This window comes from Peromyscus californicus, unplaced genomic scaffold (genome assembly GCF_007827085.1).
Source record: "Peromyscus californicus insignis strain IS unplaced genomic scaffold, ASM782708v3 Scaffold_24__1_contigs__length_46423439, whole genome shotgun sequence".
Taxonomy (NCBI): domain Eukaryota; kingdom Metazoa; phylum Chordata; class Mammalia; order Rodentia; family Cricetidae; genus Peromyscus; species Peromyscus californicus.
The window spans coordinates 17,454,675-17,470,121 of NW_026294535.1; the positions used below are offsets into that span (position 1 = coordinate 17,454,675).

Here is a 15,447-nt window from a genome sequence, read left to right on the forward strand (position 1 = left end):
AGAAATGTGTGAAAGCAAATTCTACATCCACACATCCGTAATCTCAATACTTTAGAGCAGCAGGGATGCAGGAGGATCTGGAACTCAAGGTCATCATTGGCTCATGGCAAGTTTGTGTCCAGTTTGGGCTACTTGAGACCCTGCCTCAAAAAAAGAAAAGAAAGAAGAAAAATAACAAAGGAGGAAGGGAATGTGGGTGACAGATCCGATGCTAGTCTACATGTTAGTATGAATATTTTTACTTTGTTGTTGTTCTTTTTTGTTTCTTCAAGACAAGATTTCTCTGTGTAACAGCCCTGGCTGACCTGGAACTTGTTATATAGAGCAGGCTAGCCTCGAACTCACAGAGATCTGCCTACCTCTGCCTCCCGGGTGCTGGAGAAAATACATGCACCACCATGCCCTGTTTGCTTGCTTACTTGCTTGCTTGCTTTTTTTATGGTTTATTATTTATTTTTATTTTATGTGCAGTGGTGCCTGCATGAATGTATGTGTGAAGGCATCAGATTCTCTGAAGCTGGAGTCACAGATAGTTGGGAGCTGCCATGTGGGTGCTAGGAATTAAACCCAGGTCCTCTGGAAGAGCAGCCAGTGCTCTTGATGGCTGAATCATCTCTCCAGCCCCATTTAAAAATAATAAAACTAATACATTAGTAGTTTTTCTGTTTTGTTTTCCTGAAATGTAAGAGAAAAGATAAAGCTATACCTGTAACTGAGGCATCTCTATTTCTGGTGTGTTATATATAATTGGTAGACCTCACTTAATTCTGATTCCACAGCTTAGTCTTTTAGCCATCATACTGAAGTTAAGCATCTCTCTGGGCTCCAGGCAGGCATATGCTCCCTATCTGATGTTCACACAGGTCTCATTAGCATCTCTGAACAGACTCTTGATTTTCACCTTATCCTGCCTCTAGACCAGTGGTTCTCAACCTGTGGGTCGAGACCCCTTTGGCAAACCTCTATGTCCAAAAATATTTACATTATGATTTATAACGGTAGCAAAGTTATAAATCAATAACTTTGAAGAAACAAAGTAAGTTTGTGGTGGGGGGGGGTCCCGACAACATGAGGACCTGTGTTAAAGGGTCGCAGCATCAGCAAGGTTGAGAAGCACTGCTCTAGAGCTCCTTCTGTCCCTGTCTTTCCCATTTTATTAAATGACCTTTGGATTTTCCTGGGTGCCTGGCAGTCAGGACCCTTCTGCTTCTCCTCATCAAATCCATCAACAGACCCCACAGTTTCTACCCCTCCAATTCCCACAGCCTCAGACCGAGTAAGATCACCATCCCCTCCAAAGTGCATTATTGTAATACTGGAGTTGATTTCTTTCTTCTGCTTCCTCTCTCTGTTTTCTGTGTGATGTGCTTGTTGAATCAACCCCAGAGCAAGATGCGCCACCACCAGTAAGCCCTTAGTCAGCTCGAAATACTATGACAAATACTTAAGATTAGCAGTTCACGGCTTCCAGTTGGAGGTTTCAGTTGGCAGCCAAGTTACTTCTGTCACTTTTGAGCCTATGGTAAGGAAGTATGTCACAGCAGAAGCACGTGATAGAGGAAGCCACTCCCCTCTTGGTGATTGGGACCAGACAGAAAGGCCTGGTGTCCTAATACCCTTTCAAGGTCTTTCCCCATAACCTCACCCCTCCCACTAGGCCCCACCTCTTAAAATCCACCACCTCCTAATAATACCATGAAGGGGTGACCAAGCCTCAACCACATGGGCCTGGCTGAAGTCCCTTACAGTGTCGTTCAAGTCATTCTCTTTATGATGGGTAATTCTAATGTCTTATTTAAGCGGATTTTGTTGTGTTCTCTTTTAAAAGCTCCCTGTCCTCTATATAATGTTTTCATTAGTTCACAATTCATTTGCTCCAATCAGACAGGAGGACTACAACATGGCTATCTCAGTCAGTAGAGCATGAGATCTTGTATAATATTAGAGGGACCAGCCTTAATATTATACATCCCAGGGGCTCAGGAGAGAGAACTACTAACGGCGAGGACTATTTTCAGGAAATAGAATCTCAGCACACCGAGCTCTATAGTCCACTTGCTTTAATTCCTCTGGCATAACATCCTTTATACCCAGCTTCAGTTCTGTTCTCATGTCTAGCTCCTTTCTTGGCTGATTTCTCTCTATATTTATCTACTGCTTCCTCTAAGTTCTATCTTAATTCTCTTGTCTTAACTCTGCCTCATCTAGGTCCTTTTCATCTTGTTCTTACCCAGCCAGTACTTCTCCATCTGACTCTTCCTCATCTTCCATCTCATTCCTCTGGTGCTCTCCTCTAGCCCTTCAATCTAGTTCTTCCCCATCTCAGTTTGCTCCTCTCAAGTTCTTACCCATCTAGTTCTTCCATTCTCTTTTCTCTTCACTGTCTCCCTGTGCCCTGGAAGTCCTGGTATATAAAGCCAGGCTTCCAGGGTCAAATGGAGGGGTGATAAGGATCACATAGAGAGGCAATAACCGTTAATTATCATTTGCAACCCCAAAGGGAAGTGACCAATGGGGAAATGAATTAACTAAAGGCTAAATTCGGGTAATATCTAAGAAGAGGGAATCTTATGTGCTCAACTATAGTCTTAAACGTGATTAGTAGAAAATGTTAAGAATCTATAAGTTGCTAGGTCAATGGGAGAAAATAAAACTGTCTTCTTTTTTCCTGTGGCTCCTATCTGTCCAAGCTATCTGCCGTTTTTCTGCAGGGTGGGGGAAAGTGTGCTCAGTCGCTAGGCAACCTGTGTACAGCTGGATGCCTCTGGTGATAGTTAAAGGGAGATCTGGAACTAGAGGTAAGGTTTGGGAAAGGAGGAAGTAAGGCTTAATTGGCACATCTGCCAGACCTTCTCAAACAGGTAGCCTGGATGGTTAAGTCTGTTCTTAGAGAATACAGAGGTATCTCTGATAAACTATTCTCCTCCATCTGGGGATGGACCTGGCCGGATGCTGCTAATGATGATAATTACAGGGAGGCTTGAACTGGGGTTCTGGCTGAGCATAGCTGTCAGCGCAGAAGGTTATCTAAATATTCCTAGAAGTGGTTAGGTAAGGAGTTAGCGGTCTATAAAGTTAGTAAGGCTGTAAGAAAGGAGAGTCCGAGCTGAATTGTGTAAAGCTATTACTTGATGTCCACCTGACCTAGGTGGTATCTCCTTGTGGAATTTACCTTAAATCAGGAGACTTGCATGTGGACTGTTATTACTGCTAGTCCTTGAAAGTGGCCAAGGGAGATATCTGATTCCAGAGAAAGCCTTTCCTGAGGCTGTTCTCCAAATACCTGGAATGTGTATGTCCAGAGAGTGATCAGTCCATACTGTTAGCCCTTCTTAGGGAAAAGTCAATTGGGAAAACTATGAAGGTACACATGATTTTCATAACAGAAGACAGCTGATATATAACAAGCCAAGTAACACCAAAAACTCCTTGGGATTTGGCTTCCTCTGGAGGAATTCCCTGATTCCTCCAGGTAGTGACTTTGCCATAACTAGCTGAGTTCTTATGATACATTCTTGCGGCCCGCAGCAATGAAACTCTTAATCTCAGGGTCATGGGTTCGTGCCCCACATTGGGCGCTGGATAATGGGATAATTCCACAGAGTCTATTTGATGATCAAAGGAATTTATTTGGGATTTAAGTCACAACAAGAATAAAGGAGTTGGTCGAGGAATCCTGGAGGGGTGGGGTACGGTCCAACATGGTTCTCAAGAGAGCTCTGCCTTGATCCACAGCACCAGCATCCAAGACCATGAGGTAGCAAGGAGAGAGGAGGGCATGTACATGCATCCCAGGTCTTAGGGGTCCCCGTCCTGGCCATGCCCAAGGGGCCGGTGTCTAACAGCTACCTGCTGCCTCACAAGGGGCGGTACTTCAGGGCCTGGCACAGACAACCCCCCACTACAGTAGCATATGGTACTTTGAACAGTACTGCTACAAATGCTGACATGCCTTCTGTGAAATGTCTGTGAGTTCTGTTTGGTTATATAGGTTGGAGTGTAGCTGCTGACTCAGATGATAAGTGTGTTCCACTTCAGATAGATACAGTCAGACACTTTCCAAAGTGATGATACCAACCAGCATGAGGGAAGAGTCCTGGTCAGTCCATGCCCTCTGAGATTCAGTCTCTTTCATTGTAAACATTTAGAGGAGGGTGTGGTGACACTGTGGTTTCCAGATGACTAACAGAATTGAGCACTTTTTCTTATTTACTGGCTTGTGGTTTATAAAAGAGCCATCTGTTTAACTTTTGCCAATTTTTTTTTGTTGATTTATATGATACGTGTAAGTTCTAAGCACATTTTATTAACTATTGGAGTATTCATTCATACATGCATACATGCAATCTTCTCCCAGTATGTTTTTTCACTTGGTTGGTTCTCTCTCTCTCTCTCTCTCTCTCTCTCTCTCTCTGTGTGTGTGTGTGTGTGTGTGTGTGTGTGTGTGTGTGTGTGTGCGCGCGCGTGCGCGCGCTCTAAGATAGGATATTTCCATGTAGCTCAGTCTGACCTGGAATTTACTGTAGGAATTTACTAGACTGACCTCTAACTCATACATACACTTTCTGCTTCTATCTCCTGAGCTCAGGAATTATAGGTGCGTTCCACTATGCTCAACAAAGTGGTAATTATAGGTGTGTTCCACCATGCTCAACAAAGTGTTCTTCTTTCTTTCTTTCTTTCTTTCTTTCTTTCTTTCTTTCTTTCTTTCTTTCTTTCTTTCTTTCTTTCTTTCTTTCTTTCTCTTTCTTTGTGTTTTTTAAGACACAGGTCTCATTATGCAGCCCTGGCTGGCCTGAAACTCACTTTGTAGGCCACACTGACCTTGAACTCACAGAGACCTGCCTGCTTCTTCCTCCAAGCACTGGGATTAAAGGCGTGTGCTGTCACTCTCTACTTACAGTGATTTTTTTTCAAGGAAGGAAAATGTTTTCATTTTACTATAACACCAAATGTCATTCTTTCTTTATGATTAGCACTTTATGGGTCTTGTTCAAGCAGACTTGGATTACCTCAAGCTCATAAAGCTATTCTATATTCTCTAAAAGCTTAATGTTTAATGACATTTTGATCCATAGCACATACAGAATCTACTCATTTGAAAACAAATTCTCTTCTCCAGTGACAGTGACTGTTTTCCCACCCAGAGCATGGAATCACCTCTTTTCAAAACCCAGTGACTTCCTACTGCCCATGGAGTAAACTCTGCCTCTCCCCCTGCCTCCTTGACCTAAGTCTGTGCCTTGGGACGTCACTTACCTTCTTGCCTGTCCTCTGTCTTCCTAGTGCAGTCTCGGGCTTTGCACATGGGTTTCCTTCTGCTGGGCACAGTGGAGCATGCCTGTATTCCCAGTCCTTTGAAAGCCGAGGCGGGAAGATGGCGTGTTTGAGGCCAGTCTGGGTTATAAAGTAAAACCCTTCTAAAAATGACAACAAAAGTTACTCCTAGGCCTCTTGGCTAAGATGAAGGGGCGTTCCTTCTGCTCAGAGTGCTCTTCCTGCTGTCTTAGCGAGATCATTTCATCCACCTTCCCCAGAACAGACGCCCTCATCACAGTGTCTAGCATGAGTAAATGACATGTTAAGATGCTCCTGATATGTGTGATGGTGCTAATGATGTCTCACCACTGTATGTGACCTTTCTTAGAGGGAATGGGTTATGTCTTTCTTGCCGTTGTGCATCGTGTTTGTAGCATAAGACACAGAACAATTATAGGGTCCTAAGTGTAGTGCATGTGTAACCAATTGTATTCCCTATTTGTTAACACTGATCCCCAGTAAACAGACCCCAATGCAGATGGTTTAGAGTTTGGATGAACTGTAGCAGAGCATCAGCTTCTTGCACTCTTCCCTTCCTCCTCTTTTTTCTTTTTTTTTTTTTAAAGGAAAGACAATGAAAAAAATTATGGCTTGAAACCTAGAAACTCACTAGCCTGTAAGTGTGGAGCTAACGCATAGGCTAGAGAACTTAGGAGAGACTGCCATAGTTTTGTAAAGCCGGGGCCCGTTTCTGCCTGCCTGTTAGTGATGCTCACTGTACTTCCGGTTTACAGAGTTGCTGTTTTCCCTTCGTATTCTCTAGAGACATAGTGATTCCCAGTGACCTGATTCCTGTTGTTGGGGCTCTTCTGGGATGTGTGTATAATAGAACTTGTTCTGTGGGCATGAGTTAAACCCACTTTCCTAAGGGTTACTAGTTCATTCTTTGTCAAGGAATTGATTTCCACTGTTGATCACATTCATTTTTCCTTCACTTAAAGATTTTTAAGCTAATGTCTGACATGCAGTTCATTTTATTAATCATGACCTGTCATAAACTTACAGAGCAGAAACAGATTTTTAAGGTCATCTCATCCAGTTTTAAAAGCATTTCTGGATGAGTTGATGAGGTTAGAATGCCTTTGGTGGGTGGGTGATTAATTTCTCAAGCTTACCTGCACTGTGGGTATGTGAGAGAATAACCATATTCCTAGGGAAAGCACATGGAAATGTTTAGCAATAAAGATGATGTGATTTATACAATGCATTTCACATGGTTCAGGAAAATGTTTCTGCATACACATGTGTTCATGTACAAAGCGAAGCACCAAGGACATACAGACAATATTAACAGGTAGGATTAGGCAAAGAGTGTATTAGCGCTATTTATGCTATTGTGACCTCTGTGTGAACTCACTGCCACATAGTTTTTGAAAGTAGCTCTCACCTGTCCCTCTGAAGAGATTGATTACCCCAACACTGAGGTTAAGTAACTTCCAGTCACCCAGGCAGACAGAATGACTCAGCCTAATGTACTCTTCTACAGCCCGCTTCCTTCTTGTAGCGAGTAGTTCCTGCATTCTCCTTGAATCTTGGGCCTAGTCCCCCTGCTGGGAAGCATACCAAATTTTTAATATTCGTAATAAAACAAGAATAGTTTTAAATAGTAAAATACTGTGGCCAGTGCCTGGTCAGCCCTACAACCTCCAGCTTCTCTGTTACTCACAGGCTGTTGTTACTGGTGGTGTGTGCACGTGACCCTGTCTTAACCGTGGCTTGTTTGTTCTTCCCTTTCCTCGCAGCCACTGCTTCTTGGGACACCTTTCTCATGCTATGGAGTTTGAAGCCACACACTAGAGCTTACAGATACGTCGGCCACAAGGACGTCGTGACCAGCGTACAGTTTTCTCCACAAGGAAACTTACTGGCGTCGGCTTCACGAGACAGAACTGTTAGACTCTGGGTTCCTGATAGGTGAGAGGAACAAGCACTCGATAAACTTCCGACTGGGACTGTGAGAGGCTCCTGAGGCCTGGCTGCTCCTCATGTGCTTCCTGGGGATGCCTCAGCTCATTAATGGCCTGTGCTCATTGGGGTCACGGAAATACTGCCCTGGTTTTAAACTCAAACTATTTCATTCAACTCAAAATTAAGTCCTCCTTTTGAAAAACCATTTCTAACCTGGAGATCCATACAATATGTCTGAATGTTTTTTGGGAGATGGCTTGCAATCTCTGTAAATCTGAAAGAAACACAGTGGCATATATCAGAAGTTTAATTTATTAGGCTCCTTGTGCCCATTCATCGGTTTTTAGGGGCCCTGGGAACCTTGTCAACACCCCTGTGCTTAGACTATCCTTTGATTGTTATTCATTTTGGAGCTCTAGAATTTTCTTGTTTAAAAACTTTCTGACACCGGGCGGTGGTGGCGTACGCCTTTAGTCCCAGCACTTGGGAAGCAGAGGCAGGCGGATCTCTGTGAGTTCAAGACCCACCTGGGCTACAGAGTGAGTTCCAGGAAAGGCACAAAGCTACACAGAGAAACCCTGTCTCGAAAAACCAAAAAGAAAGAAAGAAAGAAGGAAGGGAGGGAGGGAGGGAGGGAGGGAGGGAGGAAGGAAAGAAAGAAAGAAAGAAAGAAAGAAAGAAGAAAGAAAGAAGAAAGAAAGAGAAAAGAAAGAAAGAAATACTTTCTGACAAAAATGTAAATCATTGCTTGGCAGTGGTAGCACATGCCTTTAATCCCCAGCACTTTGGGTGGCAGAGGCAGGCGGATCTCTGAATTTGAGGCCAGCATGGTGTACAGAGCGAGGACCAGGACAGCCAGGGCTACACAGAGAAACCCTGTCTTAAAAAGCCAATATATATCATTGCATTTGCTGAAGTCACATTCTCTGATTACAGATCTTCTGTGAGGCACTGTTGAGACGTGAGCTGACACCCTGTCTATTATAAAAGGCTTTATAGTTAGGATACTTTTTTAAGTTTTCAATTTTAAGTATATAAAATTTCAAACACCCATAAAAAACACATTGCACCATTTCCCCCACCATACCCACCAACATCCAGCCTTCCTTGTATCATATATCTACCCCTCCTCTTCCTAGAAGACTTTTGGAATGACTCGTGTATGTACTGTCATTTCCCTCTGTGTGTGGCAGAGGATGGACTGTCAGCATTTCCCTCGACTCTGTGGTGGCAGGCTCTGATTTCCAGTCTGTACACTAAATGGGCTCAGGCACTTAGAGGAAGAAAGCTCAGGAGTGATTGCCTGCCACTAAGTGCTATATTCTGCCACCACCCAAGGGGAGTTCTGTTCTGAAAAATCCGAATACTATGCTGACAGAAATAAAAGCTCTTAAAGAGAATTGACATGAAAATGTGCATGGACTGTAGGGAAACTCGGAGGTGAAAGCGGTGAGTTTGGGGTTCAGGAGGAAGCGTGCTCTTTAAAAGCCTTAGCTTTGGACATTTAGGACTCGTCCATTGTTGAAGGAGTTGCAGCCTGTTTTCTCTTGCTGATTTGAGAAACAAAGCTTTCGGGGTGGGTGCACTAAAATCGCACTGACCCATTAGCTTGGTGTGGAAATCTCCATGGTGATTGTATTTCTGTATGCTGGTTTCTCTTTCTAAATACTGTCGCAGTGGGGCCAGGGCAATGGTGAATCGCGGCAATGGGGAATTTATGTCAGTGATTAGTTATTCATCACTGCTTAAAATCCCCGAGACTGAGTAGCTTAACTCAAGTTACTCATCACTGCTTAAAATCCCCCATACTGAGTAGCTTAATTCGAAAACTACCTCCTCTCTTCATGTTGTGGGTGGCGGGGATGTTTTTCTCCCAGTTTGGTGTTGGCTGAGGTTACCACACAGCCTCATGAGCTGGTGGCTGAGCTGACGGTGTGTGCCTCAGTCACAAGTCCGGGGCCTTGGTGAGCCTTCTCATTCAGCAGAATAGCCTAGGCTTTCCCACGGCATGACAGCTGAGCTCCAGGATTGTAAATCAAAAGCTTTTGCAGTCTGAAGGACCAGGCCCTCACCTGCACAGTGTCTTATGTGCTGGACAGAATAAGTCACAAAATCCGACCAGATTCGAAAGAGGAGGGCAGTGAGGCCACAGCCCAGTAAACAGCACATGAACTCTGTTGCCTTGCTGTCTGCTGAGCTTCCTGTGCGTGGGGCCCAGGGCAGGCCGGCCCAGCTCGCCAGCTCAGAGGAGGCCCAGAAAGATACCCACGTAGTAGCACAGACTGCTGGGTGCTGTGCAGACTGAAGTTCAGGGACTATTTTAATGATATTGACTGATTGGCTGACTGGCTTCCTGGTCACTGGAGATCCCAAGTCTTTCCTTTCTTGTCTCGTGATTTGTTTTCACAAGAGTTCCCCTTGAAAACTGAAGTCAGTAGTCCTCAAGGACTGTCCCCTGGATGTTTACTACTAATATCAATTATTACATATGTAGTATTCTATGCCTGGTGATAGAAATTAATGATAAAGTCACATTTGCCCCCGTGGGCCACTGGCTGGGCAAGCCAGACTAAGTCTAAGAAGCTTTAAAGTATTGGTTCTTCCCAGTGAAATTCAGTAGGGAGTCATTGAACTCTTTCTATGTACCTGACATATGTCAACTGGTGATCTTACAGAGGTGAGTAAGGTCATTCCTGTCCTCAGAACACTTACAGATTAATAGGCAAGAAACGAGTTTAGTTCTCAAAAGTCAGGAACACTGCAGTGATTCAAATCCACGTAGCAGATCAGGGGCAGTGTGGTTGGGTCAGGGGTCTGCAGATGGACAACAGTCTTCCTAAGAGCACAAATGCAGAGGCACAGGTGTGTTTGAAGCACCCTGACTGCTCCGGGTACAAAGTTCAGCTCGGTGGCAGGATATCCTGCCAGTGAGCTTAGGGCGTTGTATTTTAGGTTGTGAGAGCCAGGAATACGTTTACACTGGGATTTATGTGCTTGCCATTACCTTTTCAACAAGTGGTAAGCACAGTGTGTAGGTGGCGGGGGTGGGAGGTGGGGTGGGGTTGGGGAATAAAGGATTAGAACAGGGAGACTACTAAGAGGCTTTTGCACTAATCTAGGTGAAGGGTGCTGGGGATTTAAGTGTCTGAAGGCAAGCAGCGCTGGGGTAGGAAGAAGAGGCTATTCAGAGTACACGTAGGAAGTGGTAGCCATGGGGTTAAGAGTGTTATGCGTGGAGGAGAAGTTGCATATGACTTCTCTGCGCTTCCCTCATAGAGGCACGCTGCTGTTGCTCCACTCCCATGGGAGCAAATACGGGGTGAGTTACAGTCACGTGAGCATCTAAGATTTGAGAATCTAAGATAGATGTCCCTGGCTGAATTCTGGTGCGTTATTTTCTTCAAGCACTGTAGCCATCTCTACTATAGGAAACGATTTTCTTTTTGGTTTTTTCGAGACAGGGTTTCTCTGTGTAGTTTTGGTGCCTGTCCTGGATCTTGCTCTGTAGACCAGGCTGGCCTCGAACTCACAGAGATCCGCCTGGCTCTGCCTCCTGAGTGCTGGGATTAAAGGCATGCGCCACCAATGCCCGGCCAGGAAATGATTTTCTAAGAGCAAAAAATGACTAAGTCCTGGTTATAGTGCAAAGTGACCATGCCTTGCAGACTTACCACTGGCACAAAATTTCCCAGCATTCACCTTGGCAATCAGCACCACTTGACCTACTGATTATTCTTCTTTTAAATGAAGAGGAGCTGAGTTTTTTAGAGATTTTTAACTTAGCATGTGTTCATAGGAGAGCTACTTGGGATAAGGATAGTGCATATTCAGGTGGGTGAGGGCTTCTCCAGAGAGTTACCCGTCCTCATCTATTTTTCAAAGGTTTTCCTCACCTCCAACACCTCACACTGTATTCTCCATTGCTCTATTATCTTTTCTCCTTCCCTCAGTTAAGAAAAGATGTGTATGTGAAATTTCAGAGCACTTTGGTTGTTAATGAGCATAAGATGGAGGCCATGAGGTCAGCAAGGCAGTTGATACACACTGGAGCCTTGGTAGTTGATCCTGGTTGGTCTAGACCCAGGGAGTAGGGGAAAGGAGGCGTGTAGCACAGAAGACACCTTCCTCTCCTGGGCCACACTATTAGCTCACAGAACTCCATGTGGCATGGGTTCAAAACTTTGCCTGGGGACTATCGATTTTAGTCAGCCTTAGCTCTTCGAGGCTGAAACTCCTTTAAACTGCAGGTGGCTGTTTCTATAGTAACAGAAAGTGTCATGTAGAGAGACTGGTTCAAACCGTAGTCCCAGCTTCCCATTAAGACAGAAGCAGCAGTGCGTTTCAGGGGCGGGGATAAGCAGCCTCCCTCCTGTCAAGTGTGAGCTGCGGCTTCCATGAGCCGAGCCAGTGCCCAACAGGACCAGTGAAGGACGCAGCACATGGCCTGCACACACTTGTGTAAGGTTGCGTGAGCACTGAGCTACTCGTAAGTTTCCGACTCTGTGTGGTGGGTAGATAGTAAAATTAAGTCATTTATCGCTATTGAACTTTGTTTACAGGACAGGGAAGTCCTCTGAATTTAAAGCGCACACGGCGCCGGTTCGAAGTGTGGACTTTTCAGCCGATGGCCAGCTTCTGGTTACAGCCTCAGAAGACAAATCTATTAAAATATGGAACATGTACCGCCAGCGCTTCCTCTACTCTCTGTACCGACACACGCACTGGGTACGCTGTGCCAAGTAAGTGCAGACGCTTCTTCCGACAGGACGTTTCCTGCTCCAGATGGTATTGGATCCCCCAACCTCCAGGAAAGGGATTGGGGTCATATTCAGTCATTCACTCAAATATTCTGTGACTGCTGTGTGCTGGGGTCACTTATTAACAAAGCAATCAAAATCCCTTGTTTTCATGGAGCTTACACTCTAGAATCAGGCAATTTAAAATATTTAAATAGATAGATAGATAGATAGATACACACATACATACATACATACATACATACATACATACATACATGGATACATGGATACATGGATAGATACATACATACATACATACATACATACATACATACATACATGGATACATGGATAGATAGATACATAGATACATAGATACGTAGATACATAGATACATAGATAAATATACAGATACATAGATAAATACATAGATAGACAGACATATATACATTATAGATAGATAGATAGATAGATAGATAGATAGATAGATAGATAGATAGATTAGATAGGTAGATAGATTAGATAGACAGACATATATACATTATATATATATATATGACAGTAAGTCTATATGTGCAGTTATGAACGGTGTTCAGGGGCTGCCTGACAGAGAAGTCTGTCTTTAAGTAGAGACCTAAGGGAGGAAAAAGAGGAAAGAGCATGGCTTGAGGAGTTCTGTCAAAGGAGGTGAGAGAATGTGGTTGTTTGAGAAAAGCAAGGAGCAGATAGTAGAAATAAAAGAAGGTGGAGAGAAAACACGAGTAGAGCACGCCCCTTCCACCAGCTCACTTAGTACTGGGGTAACTGTGTGCTGTGTGGTGCACAGTAGAGCATGGCCCTTCCTGCAGCTCAGTTAGTACTGGGGTAGTTGTGTGTGTGTGTGTAAGGATAGCCATTATTGGCTTGAAAGGTCTAGAATCATCTAAGAAACAGACCTCTGGGAATCACTATGAAAGCATTTCTAGATCGTGTTTACTGAGGTGAGAAAACTTGCTCTAACCCTGGCATCACCGTTCTGTGGACACTTGATAAAAAAGGGGGGATGCAGCCGGGCAGTGGTGGCGCACGCCTTTAATCCCAGCACTCGGGAGGCAGAGCCAGGCGGATCTCTGTGAGTTCGAGGCCAGCCTGGGCTACCAAGTGAGTTCCAGGAGAGGCGCAAAGCTATACAGAGAAACCCTGTCTCAAAAAACCAAAAAAAAAAAAAAAAAAAAAGGGGGGGGGATGCTAGCTGAGCACCAGCATTCATATCTCTCAGCTTCTTAAATATGGATGCCGTGTGACCCGCTGTTTCCTGCTCCTACATTGTGACCTCCCTGCCATGATGGACTGTGTCCTTTAACTGTGAGCCTAGGGAAACCCTTCCTTCCCTAACTTGCTTGTCAAAGTAATGAAGAAAAGCAACATAGAAACTGGTAGCCAGAAGTGGGTGGTTGCTGTGATCATTGTGACCACGTGGTTCTTAAGCCTTTGTAACTGATTTGTGCAGGAATATGGAAGAGTTTGAAACTTTGGACTAGAACAGCCCTATAAACAGATCTTAATGGGCCCTTCTTGTGGGAGAGACCAGGATGAATGTGAGGGGTTCAGAGGTGGGACAGGTATCTATTGAGAACAGTGCTACAGACCATTTGAATTACAGACAAATCTGGCAGCATTCTGCCCATGTCCTGAGAACTTGAATAAAACTGAACTTAAAAGTAATAGGCTAATTTGTTTGTGAGAGAAATGTCAAGACAGTATAGCATTCAGGGTGTGATGGCCACTGCTCCTTGCTCTTACTCAGATCTACAAGTAAGAGAGAGCCACAAGGTAGGGAAAGTGTGAAGGATTGTGAGGAAAGACATGTGTAGGCAGAGGTTTCCTGTCCCATCTGCCTGCTCCCAAATAACCTGCAGCTGCTTCCCAAATAACTGATTCGGAGACTTAATATAAATTATAAATGCTCAGTCAATAGCTCAGACTTGTTACTACCTAACTCTTACATTTAAATTAACCCATATTTCTTATCTATGCTTTACCATGTGGCTCATGGCTTGTTACCTCATTTTCTACACTTCCTGATTCCTCAGCTGCTGGCTCAAGTCTCCCTGACTCCACCCTTCTTCCCATCATTCTCCTAGTTTGGTTTTCCCAACTAACTTTATCCTGTTTAGCTATAGGCCAGTCAGCTTGTTTATTAAACCAATCATAGCAACATATATTCACACAGTGTGTAGAAGGATTATTCCACAGCATTTCCCTAATAAATTTTTTTGTTTAATAAAAAAGGAAGGTTTTAACTTTAACATAGTAAAATTATATACAACAAAAAGTTATTATAGTTAGAATATCCAGTCTATTTGTATTTGGCAAAATTAGAGAAAATGCTCTATTATTTATTTTATCTTGGTGAGTCTCAAGTTATATACTTAATTTGCTTTCTATCATAACTAAGGAAAACTATTATTTAGTCTATAATTCCATCAAAGATCCCAAAAGGACGAAATGTTGCCTAATGACAGGTATATCAGACTGCCTGGACAGTCACCCAAAGTTCCTCTCCAACGTTGGGGCATCCAACTCTGGCCTACAGACCTAGCATACTTTACAGACTGTCCTGTGAAGCAGAGAATTTTGAAGGACTGTCCTATCTTGTCTTGGCAAAGTTTGGCAATCTCCTTTCTTGTGCCCTGCTGGTCCAATTTGAACAATAACTGTCCCCAATTGAGGCAAGGGCGGTTTCTTTGCCCACATGGCTAGCTTTTGCCATAAGGAACGCAAACTCCATACAGTGTTTCTTCAGTGCCCATCATCTTCTCTGAAGTAGATTGGTGCTGCCAGGAGCAGACATGTCTCACTGTCATGAAAAGCCTTGGGTTATTAAATGTATTAAATGCCACATTCTGAAGGTCTTTGAGTGTTTGAAGACCATCTATTTATCTAAATGTATCTGTTTATGACCTTGAAAACATAGTTAACAAGACTTAAGTTTGACTATTATAGATGACTAATAATTTGCATTTTTAATTATACACTAAATTTTTAAATGAGTTGCATAAGCACAATAACCCAAACAGAGCAGAAGCATGCATACAGTATAACAAAATTAAATTTGTATCAATATACAAAAATCCGTACCAATGTAAAATATTTAAGACTAGTAGTTGCTTGTTTGGTTTAAAAGTAGATACAGTAATCTACCCTTTTATCCTATCATTTTTATATCCACCCCCCTTTTTCTTTTCAGAAAGAGATCCTTGAATCTAATCTCCTTTGTTCGGCTTTTTTTTCCTGACCATGACCAATAACAACTTATAACCAACCCCTCCTTAAATGATAACAAACATCCATAACCAATATTTTGGGAATGTGGACTTTTTTTCTCTAGACTGCTTCCTTTTGTCTGGGTGCACTGGTAATCTTTGAGAGAACCTTGAGAAAATCAGGATCATTGTTAAGTCTTGGCTGGAGTATTCTGTGAGGCTGGATCATCTCAGTC

At 43.5% G+C, this 15,447-nt stretch overlaps 1 protein-coding gene across 11 annotated transcripts in view; it reads left to right on the plus strand.

The window, feature by feature from the left end:
• The window catches only part of Poc1b (POC1 centriolar protein B), a 108,613-nt gene that overhangs the window by 15,077 nt on the left and 78,089 nt on the right, over positions 1 to 15,447 (plus strand). For all 11 annotated transcript variants that reach the window (XR_008221653.1, XR_008221652.1, XM_052753204.1 and 8 more), the window contains exons 3-4: positions 7,062 to 7,233; positions 11,787 to 11,966. Coding sequence is in view for 9 of the 11 variants with exons in the window: in XM_052753204.1 (XP_052609164.1) it covers positions 7,062 to 7,233; positions 11,787 to 11,966 (352 nt within the window). In the remaining 2 variants the exon portion in view is untranslated. The remainder of the gene's footprint in view (positions 1 to 7,061; positions 7,234 to 11,786; positions 11,967 to 15,447) is intronic.